Genomic DNA, 10,668 nt, shown 5'->3' on the forward strand with positions numbered 1-10,668 from the left:
CCTTGTGGTAGACCGGGGTTCAATTCCCAGGACCCACGTAATGGTTCACAACCATCTGATCCAGGGGATCCAAAGCTCTCTTCTGACTTCTGAGGCACCAGGCACACACATGATACACATGCATGCATGCAGGCAGGCAAATACTCATACATGTAAAATAAATCAGAAGAAGAAGAAAGAGGAGGAGGATGAGGAAGAGGAGGAAAGGGAGGAGAAGGAGGAAAGCAAAGTAGCAGGATGTGGGACTGGAGAGATGACTCAGAGGTTAAAAGCAATAGCTGCTCTTCCAGAGGTCCTGAATTCAATTCCCAGCAACCAGAGAGACAAGAATCCTACAGAGGGCGGCTGAAAATGTCTTTCTGTTTTTCACTGGAGATTAATTACTCCTTAGAAGTGACTGTTAAAATTGTATTAGCTTATTTTATGAATATGGATGTTTTGTCTGCATGTATATCTGTGAGACCCGTGCATTCCTGGTGCCCGAGGAAGCCAGAGGAGAGAGTCGGACCCCTGAGACTGGAGTTACAGTCACTCGTGGGCTGCCATGTGGGTGCTGGCAATTGAGCCTGGTCCTCTACAAGAGCAGCTGTGCTGTTAGCTGCTAAGCCATCTCTCCAGCACTAGAAATGATTTTCTATTGTTTGTTGGTAAGCTCATTGCCCAAGCTGACCCTGACATCTGGGCTTGAGCAATCCTCTGTCTCGGCCCCCTGGGTATTTGCGGGTTTTGTAACAGCTTTTGTGTTGTTGTTTTACAGTCCAGACCGAACAGGGCCTGAAAACATTCTACCATCGCTAGCCCTCTTTTCACTTACACGCAAATGTGCATTTGTCTTTATGTGTGGAAATGTACGTGCGGGTACAGGTGCCCTGGAGTCCAGACGAGGGCGTCATCTCTTGGAACTGGAGTTGCAGGGAGTTTTGAGCCATCTGACTGAGCTGCTGGGAACCACACTGCAAGAGCAATATGCATGGTTTGTGCTCTTAACCAATGAGCTAGCTCTCAAGTCCCACCCCAACACCTTTTTATTATTATTTTTATTTAAGTTAATTTGATTTCATTTTTATTCCTATTTATTTGTGTGTGCCGTGTATGAGTACGAGCTGGGGTCACAGATGTCTGTGAGCCACCGGAAATCAGGGCGGGGAGCACTCTCAAGCCCTGAGCCGTCTCTCCAAGCCTTTCTTTTTATTTTTGAGATATCACTAGACTGAAAGGTAGAACTCGCTCTGTAGTCCAGGCAGGCCTCGAAGCTGTGATCCTCCTGTCTCACTCTCCCAAGTGGCTCGGACTCTAGGTCTGTACACCAGGCCTGGATTGGATTCTGTCACTATAACATCGCACAACATGGCGGGGAGGAGACCAAGGCGAGTCACTGGCAAAGACACAGACTAACCCAGTAGAGGGGACATATTAGGCCCAGAACATTCTCCAGCATTCTTCTTCATTGTGTGACTCTAATTTCAGCTTCTAACAAGAAAGATCTCAGAGGTTTGTGTCACTAGAGCATTCCTTGTCTCCTTGCCATTTGAGAGAGATGTTGGGGCCACCTGGCAGGGAGAGGCCAAGCAAGAAAGAGGAGGAAGACACTTTTTTACGGTCCCTCTCTGGCCATCACCTCCATCCCCGGCAGCAGAGAACAGCAGGAGGAAGAAAGAGCTGGGTGGCTGACTGTCCAGAAACCGGGAAGGGGTCAGCGGAGCCAAGTCCACAAATACAAAAGGGACAGGAACACGCTTGCCTGCCTCCCCGTGCTTACCAAACACACGCCCCCACACAGTGGCACTCACTCCCTCTCCGATGACTTGGCACAGCCTCCTGACAGTTTACAACACACGCGCTCACCATCCACCGCCCACTCTGAACAGGACCCCAGAGCTGGATGGTTTGCAGCCTACCAGCTGCAGGCCCTGCCGGCCCTCCCTCTCCTCCAGGGCTGGGTTTTTCCAGCCGGAATCTCGCTCCACTCCCTCTACAGCAATCTCTGAAAATCGGTGTCTGACGCGGCTGCTCCTGCCTATTATTTATTTATTTCTTCCCTTCCCGCTGAGACCCTCCTGTCAGAGGAGACAGAGGAAAGCAGAAGCTGCCAGGAGAGCTGGGAGCAAAGAGAAGGGAGAGAGGGACTCCAGATACCCTTGTCTGCTTATCCTAGAGGACCATGAGCACTGGGCAGGAGGCCAGGAGAGATGAGGGAGACTCCAGGAGAGGCCAGGAAGCCTCGCTTCGGGACCGAGCCCACCTGAGCCAGCAGCGCCGGCTCAAACAGGCCACCCAGTTCTTGCACAAGGACTCGGCTGACTTGCTGCCCCTGGACAGCCTCAAGAGGCTCGGCACCTCCAAGGACCTGGTGAGTCCCCTGGCCCTTTCTCTATTCTCCGTATCCTGTCTGGGGCGTGGGGAGGTGACAGAGAGGGTAGCGTCTCAGTCTTCAGAGCCCTCTCCTGTTCAGATGAGAGAGATGGTTCCAACAACTTGCAGTCCCTCCAACCCTCCCCAGCTCCTCCATTGGGAATGTTTCTTGGCCTGATGGCACTGAGGGTCCCTGGGCTTAAAACTCAGCTTTTACTCCCCCCCCCCCCTTAGAATCCCAAGGCTCCTCCTGGGGACAACGGAGAGTTACGTTGTTCAGTAGATGCCTAGAGGACCTGGGAATCCTGTGGAATGGGCATATGAGGACAGCAAGGCACGGAGGTTTCGTCAGCTGAGGGTTATGACTCTCTGCTTTTAGATTCCTTCAAAGCTGCCTATGAATTTGCCTCATTCCTCAGACCTGCCCCACCCCCTTTCCTCCTCTTTCCTAGCGTCATAATATTGAGGGTCTTCTGGGCAATCAGGGTTCACATGCTCTGACCTGGACCATCAGTCTCAATGTCTGTATCCTCCTGTCTTTTCCTTCCAAACCATTGCAGCACTTCTGACCCCAGAGGGAATGGGCTCTGGGGTTACCGGGAAGAGTTGAGGGGCTTAGGATCAGCTGCATGCAGTCTTTGTCACCAGAGATATAATGGTTAAGAACACGGGCTTTGGAGCCACCTTGTTCGGGACCAAATTCTGACTGTAAATCAGAAAGTTATGAGTCAGTGCCTTGGTTCCCTCATCTATTATAAAGGGGTAAAGTTGTGAGCATCAGTCTGGTAAGGAGAGTTACTTGGCTGCTACATCCTTAGCACGGGGACAGTGCCTGGCTAATAGAAACCCGTGGGAAATGACATCGGGACTCCTCTAGCTTTGATTACATTTAGCTTTTGAGTTGGCATGAATTGTGGAGGGCCCAGAGAATACAGAATTCCATTCTGTGGGAGCCACTTCTCCCTGGGGACAAACTCATCCCTCTGTTGCTTTGCTTGGCCTGACTTTACCTTTCTGTTCTGCTCCTCACCTGGGTTTTCTCATCCCAGCACCCCAAAGAACACAGGAGACAGCTGAGAAACAGGGAGGGGAAGAAAGCAGGTTCTTTGGCATCCAGGGGTTTGGGCCTCAGGCTTCTCTGTATATCCCTACCAATGTCTTGTCCAGAAGTTGCCCTGTGGACACTGGCACCTCAGAGTAGCTGCTGAGCCTTTGATGTCAGGGCTCCTCACCTTTCCCCTTTGCCTTAGCACCTGTGCAGATCCATAGTAGGTAGCTCCTGTGACTTCAGGAATGAGGAAGCAACAGTCTGGGAGCCCTGTCTCCCTGCTTGGATGGCTCTGGCACACCCTTTCCAACCCTGAGGAGCATGGAGTCTCAGCAGAGAGAAGGGCATGGGAACTGCTCGGGCCCTGAGCTGGCTGCACGTTCTCAGAGCTAGCAACTCGCTGCCAGGGTCTCATGGGGCCAAGGGTAGAAAAACAATCCCAGGCCCCCAGGGTCAGGTGGAGGAGTGTGTGGAGCCTGGGAGACTACAGCCATTCTCCAGGAAACTTTTTAAAAATTTTTTCAGTCTCACTATGTAGCCCTGCTAGCCTGATTGTGCTATGTATCCCAGGCTGGCTTACAACATTTTTTTTTTTTTTTGAGTTTATAAAAAACAGAATTGTATTTTATTTTTGAGCTAGGTTTCACTATAGAGACCAGGCTGACCACATCTTTGTGGTGATCCTCCTGCCTCTGTCTCCTGAGTGCTGTGACTATAGTGGTGTGCTACCACACCAGACTAAAACCAACCATTTTATTTTGTGTCTTTTTCCTTTTCCTTTATTTGTAGTACTGGGTATGGTTTCTTAAGCATGCTAGACACGTTTTCTATGAATGAGCCACCCCAAATCCCCAAGCCAAGGAGGTATTTATATGCTGAACTAGGTCCTGGGACAGAAAGATGAGCAAGATAGATCTAACTTGAAGGCCTTTCCAGGCTGTGGTGGGAGTGAAATCCAAAAATAACATCTGTGGGAATCATGACCAAATGAGCTCTGAGAAGAGGGAGGACAGGATAATCCAGAGGCCAGTCCTGCAGAATGAGAAGCAAGGCCGAAATACTCAAGAAAGTGTAAGGAGCCATGCACTCAGCCTGACCCCATGAGAACTGGGAGGAGGGGTTTCTGCAGAGAGGTGAGCAGGAGTGGAGCCTGGGGTGAAACAGGCTAGCCAGGCAAGAGGAGTGTTGTCACGAGAGCTGGAAAACAGTGTGTGGGTTTGATGGCATACATCATTAATCTTAGATCTTGGGAGGCAGAGGCTGAGGCAGGTGGAGCTCTGTGAGTTCAAGGCCAGCTTAGTCTATAGAGCTAGTTCCAGAGCAGCCAGGGCTACAGGTAAGATCTCATCATAAAACAAACAAAACAAAGACTCGGGGAGCTGCTCTTCCAAAGGTCCTGAGTTCAATTCCCAGCAACCACATGGTGGCTCACAACCATCTGTAATGAGGTCTGGTGCCCTCTTCTGGCCAGCAGGCATACACACAGACAGAATATTATATACATAATAAATAAATAAATAAATATTAAAAAAAAAGACTCAGGGGCTTAGGAGAATAGCTAAGTGGCAGAGCAACCCTCACGCCAAAAACAAAAAAAGAACAAAATTCTTGATTCAGGAGGTCTGAGGCTCTGCATATAGATAGGCTTTAAAATGTCATTAAAGCTGTTGGTTAGGGCTAAGAAGTGGCTCAGAAGTCAAGAGCACTTTTCCAGAGGACATGGGTTTTATTTCTAGCACACACATGGCAGTTCACAATAATCTGTAACTCCAGATCCAGCATATCTGATGCCCTCTTTTGGATTTCATGGGCACAGGCATGTGTATGATACACATTCATTCATATAGGGTAAACACTCGTGCACATAAGATTATATCTATCTAAGCTGGGCGGTGGTGGCGCATGCCTTTAATCCCAGCACTTGGGAGGCAGAGGCAGGCGGATCACTGTGAGTTCGAGACCAGCCTGGTCTACAAGAGCTAGTTCCAGGACAGGCTCCAAAACCACAGAGAAACCCTGTCTCGAAAAACAAAAACAAAACAAAACAAATTTTATCTATCTATAGCTACATCTGTATCTATCTATCTATCTATCTATCTATCTATCATCTAATTCTATCCATCTCCCTCCCTCCCCCTATATGTATTTATGTGTGTGTGTATCTTAAAATTCTATATATGTTGACTTCAGGACTGTGAGCAGCAGGGCTTTAGCTAAGTTAGTGTAGAAAGACAAGTCTTGGAAGCAGGTTTTTTTTTTTTTTTTTTTTTTTTGTGAGTGGACAGAGGTTCCAGTGGCTCAAGAAGATTGTGGGAGTCTGGATACATCAGATATCCCTTCAAAGAAAGGAAGCTGAGCTGGCAGAATACAGGCAGTGATAGGATGGATGAGGATAGCTGGAGATGAGAGGTCAAGAATGATGGTTCATTATTCTTCCCTGAACACTCTGCTTATATCTTAAAAAAAAAAAAATTACATTTGAGTCATTTGAGCTCTGCTGGCCTCAGACTTCCCACATAGGATGACCTTGAACTTCTGATTTTCTTTCCATCATATCCCAAGTGCTGGGATGACCTGTTCTGTCAATACAAGACTTGCACCATACTGGAATTAGTTATGAGCCTCTGCGTAGGTGCTAGAAATCAAACCCAGGTCCTTTAGAAAAGCAGCCAGTCCTCTTCCCTACTGAGCCATCCCTCAGCAACTCTCTTACTGCTCCTCAGGTCTGGGGTAGAGCAAGCATCTTGTGGTTTGCAAGGCATAGAGGTGGGGAAGCACGCAGCCTGGATCCTGGGCTTAGATCTGCTTTCACTATTTTGTGATGGAGCCAGCAGCCACACAGTGTGCTCCAAAGACGCCTGGTGGAGGGAAACCAGAGGCGGCTTCAGGGGGAGTCTCCCCTGGTGCAGGCACAGATCCCCAGCCATGACAGCGACAGCGGCAGGACCAGCGAGACACAGAGGCCAGCTCTTCTTGTCAACTGCAAGGTAAGAGGCTTCCTGGGGTCCTTTCCCTTGCTTGCTGAGCCTGCTCTCTCTACCAGCTCTCCCTTCTGCCTCAGCAGCCAAAAGGAGCAAAGTCATTTTTCTCCTTCTCTGTCCCTGCATCTGCTTCCCTGTCTCGCCTGTCTTCGCTGAATAAGGCCATCCATCAGCAGTACTATGCTCCCATGCTTTTATCAAAGTTTATTTACATATGTGAGTCTCCTTTACTGTATCATACACTTTGGAAATGTATGCATGAGTACAAAAGGCTCCATGTTAAAAAAAAAATAAAAAAATAAAAAAAACAAAACAAAAAAAAACCCAAAAAAACAAAAGGCTCATGTTCCAAAGTGCAAAAAAAATCTTTTTAAAATTTATGTGTTTGTGATGTCATGTGTGTGTGTGTTTGTGTGCGCGCAGTGGCCAGAGAGGCTGGTGGATCTCTGGAGCTGGAGTTGCAGGGAGTTGTGAGCTGCCCAATCTAGGGATTGAACTCAGGTCCTCTGAAAGAGTGGCAAATACTCCTAACTACTGAACCATCTCTGCAGCCCCAAAGCTCCTGCTAGTGGAACATTCCAATAAGTGTCCACTGTCTCTCTGCCCAGAAATCTTACTTCCTAATCTCCAACCATCCCTTGTCCACATTCTTATTTTTTAAGGCCCAACTCAGAAGCTGCCTCCTCATAGAAAGCTTTTCTCTGACCAACAGGAATCAGCTCCCTGTCCTCCCCAAGCTCTGGGGCACTCAATTCATGATCCTTTTATAGACCTTACAATGTGGAGCCATATTTTATCTCTTTGACACTGCTGAAGACGGCACTCACTAAAGTATCTACTAGCCATACATCTTACGTAGTAGATGCTCAATAAATGTTTGGAACAAGAAAACTATTGCCTCATGCGTATATATCCACGTGTTCACCCTGATGCCTGTCAGGATCCCAAGGCAGTGAGCTTGTCTTCTCCTTTCCATTCTTGGTGACCCAAATCTGAGAGTGTGCAGAACTTTGTCTTCTTAGCCTCTTCCTGACCTGCAGCCCTTTGACTAGGAGAAGGTCCCTCAACCTCCCATGGATTCCTCTAAACAAATAAGATTTCCATTCTGGCCCAGATCTTTCTCAACTCAGTGATCTCACCGTGTGGAATCCAGCTCCTTTGATTCCCTTTTGGGAGAGTTTCCCTTGTTTATTCCTTCCACCCATCTTTAAAAGGGAAGGATCAAAGGACCCAGAAAGTCGAGGGTTCAAACCTAATCCCTCCTGGGGGACTCACCAATCCGTCACTCTGATTTCTAGTGCCAGGACCAGATGCTTCGAGTGGCTGTGGACACAGGGATGCAGCACAACCAGATATCTGCTGGATGCCTCAGGCGCCTGGGGTAAGCGTGGTCTAAACCAGCAGACAGCGGCCGCAATCTTTCCCCCACTTTCTGTTTTGTGATACAGGGTCTCACTATATAGCCCAGACCGGCCTCAAATTCAACAACCTTCTGCCTCAGCCTCTTGCGTGTGGGTTTGTGTTGAGACTACAGGCCACACTTGGGCTCAGGATAGGGTTTCTTTTGGGGTGATGCAATATCTTCAAAGGCTCTAGTGAAGATGGTTGCACTGACAGACTACCGAATAGCATTGAATTGCACTTATTATTATTATTTTTGAGACAAGGTCTTACTTACTATGTCTTACCTCCCAAGTGCTGGGATTAAAGGTGTGTGCCATTATGCCTAGCTCTGAATTGCACTTTTATGGAGTGAATTTTGCTGGGCCTGGTGGCTTTTTGTAAGGGGCTGCTTGTTGGTTTTTGGCTGCTCAGCCCCAAAATAGTCACACAGAAACTATATTAGTTAAAACACTGCTTGGCCCATTAGCTCTAGCTTCTTATTGGCTAACCCTTAATTTAACCCATTTCTAGTAATCTGTGTATCGCCATGTGGCTGTAGTTTACCAGCTAAAGTTCTGGCGTCTGTCTTCAGTGGGGCTACAAGGCTTCTCTCTGACTCGGCCTTTTTCCTCCCAGCATTCAGTTTAGTTTCCCCCCCACCCCTTTGTCTAGCTAAGTTGTGCCCTGCTATAGATCCAAAGCAGTTTTCTGCATTCATTAATGGTAATCACAGCATACAGAGGGGGATCCCACATGGGTGGCTCAAGCCTGTAACATCTGGGGGTGATGGAGAGCTAGGAAACCAAGGCCAGCCTTGGTCACATAAGCTGTCTGAGTCAGCCCAACCTCTACAAGACTGTTTAAAAAAACAGCCTTCCCCCACCAAGCCAAACAGAACCTACAACCAAGTGTGAACTTGATGACATACAAACTCTATCTTAGTACATATTATGTTTTAAAAGTGTGTGTGTGTGTGGGGGGGGGGTTGGTCAGGCAGCCCTAGCAGGAAGGGGTTATATCTCCCCTGGCTCAGGAACTGAGAGAGAGCATGATCAGAATTGGCTTTTTAACTGTGGGGGGGCTGAGATTGGGGACTGTGGTGGCTATAACCCTTGCTTTCTAACCATAGGAAGGTCCCAAAAGCCCCAGGTGGGGACCTGACACCTGGGCCACTAAGTCAGGTGGAAGAGTTGGAGCTAGAGCTGGGACAGGGGACTGTGGCATGCTCAGCCAAGGTGGTAGGTAAGCCCTCCAGCCTCTCACCTCTTCTGAGCAGGACAGAGGTAGAGGTTTGCGGCCCTTGTCAGCACACAATCCCAAGATGCTCAGATTATTACCCACCCTGCTGTTCTCAATGCTGGGGGTGGACTGGGAAGGAAAGGGATGAGTGCTCAGGGGAGGTCATCAGTGGTCACGAATGCAACCTAATTTTCCAATGGTTCCTGCAGATGTGGACAGCCCTGAATTTTGCCTGGGACTGCAGACTCTACTTTCCCTCAAGGTAAGACACCCATGCTTGGTGACCCCAAAATGCTAGAAGAAGTAGAAGGCTCAGGGCGGAAGCCCAGAGCAGGCTGGTGAGAAAGACAAAGAGGTGTAAAACTTGGAACTTGCTTAATTAGCCCCAAAAGGAAAATCAAGAGAATGGGTTCCCTTCCTGAAGGGGCAGGGCATAGAAGCAAGGGGAGGCAGAAGGAAGGGGAGCATGTGTGAGCTGGCAGGGAGGTGACAACACATTCGGGGTCCCCATGGCAGTGCTGCATTGACCTGGACCGTGGAGTGCTTCGGCTGAAAGCCCCCTTCTCGGAGCTGCCCTTCCTGCCTCTGTACCAAGAGCCTGGCCAGTGACCACTGTCTCAGCCAGTCCCTAGGGCGACACTGTGCCTTAGGGGAAGAGTGGTGTGGAGTGGGACATTACCTGAGCAGGGCATCTTGAGACCACTGCATTAGTCTCTCTTTTTCACCACCCTGATCTTGCAGTTGCCACCCCGTCTCTGCTTCTCCATAGCTGCCTTCTTCATTGCTGTCCCAGGAGTTCTTACTCAAAGTATCTGTATCTGTGGCTTCCCCACTCTCTTATCCCTTCTGGAGAGCACAGTCAAGTTAGTTACAGAAAAGAACCTACAGCAAGTGGGCTCTAAACTTTTCTCCTGGCTGTGGGGGTCAAAGTTACCTGCTGCCTCCACCTGCCTGAAGCCCACCCCAAGCACTCCTCCACTGTCCTTACCCCTAATCTCTTACCTCTATGGCTTATCAATCACAACCAGATTACTGGCGCCCCTGGCAGCTGGCCCTCTGATCCTGCCCCCACCTGTTTACCACTGGGTGGGAGTTCTAAGCAAGTGGGGCTGTCTGTCTAGGAAGGTACAGTCCCTGAGCTGGGGGCTTTTAGTCATTACCCTTTCTGGGTTGCAGATGTCTGAGTGTCTTTCTGCCTGGGCTGACTCTCAAACCATGGTTAGGGGAATAGAGACAATGATATATCTAACCCAAACTAGGGAGCCAGGTCTCTTACATGGGGACTAAATACTAAGCCTAGGGGAGACCAAAGAGGAGCCGGGACACAGCCTCACTTTCTTCACTTTCAAGAGCAGGCTGGCTTAGCATAAGTGCCATGGTACCTGGTCTCAATCCTAACTTTCTCATCACATTGCTTCGAGACCTATGCTCCTTCCCCAGTCTGCCTCCTGTTGCTCCTGTAGTGGCAGACCTGGCCCAGGGCAGGCCCTTAGCCTGCTTCTGCATTTGAAATAAATACTGTTTCTCTAAGCCATGTTCTTCTCTGGTCTCTTCCTCCTTAACTCCAGGAGCCCATAGAACCTCTGCCCTCAGACCCACAGGGAAAGTGTGAATGGGGTCCCTCTCCCAAGCTGGAACACAGGCTTGCGAAGTACATTTTACACT

General features: G+C 49.0%; 1 protein-coding gene across 1 annotated transcript; it reads left to right on the plus strand.

Annotated features, from left to right (window-relative positions):
* Positions 1-1,877: 1,877 nt before the first annotated feature.
* Nrip2 (nuclear receptor interacting protein 2) lies at positions 1,878-10,526 on the plus strand. The gene is made up of 6 exons (XM_041640035.1): positions 1,878-2,350; positions 6,232-6,387; positions 7,680-7,762; positions 8,894-9,006; positions 9,213-9,265; positions 9,520-10,526. The coding sequence occupies exons 1-6, from the start codon at positions 2,162-2,164 to the stop codon at positions 9,610-9,612; spliced, it is 687 nt and encodes a 228-aa protein (XP_041495969.1). The 5' UTR covers positions 1,878-2,161; the 3' UTR covers positions 9,613-10,526.
* Positions 10,527-10,668: the final 142 nt, after the last annotated feature.

The sequence above is a fragment of the Microtus oregoni genome, unplaced genomic scaffold (assembly GCF_018167655.1).
Source record: "Microtus oregoni isolate MIOR12 unplaced genomic scaffold, Mior012 000002F_ref0000024, whole genome shotgun sequence".
Lineage (NCBI taxonomy): Eukaryota > Metazoa > Chordata > Mammalia > Rodentia > Cricetidae > Microtus > Microtus oregoni.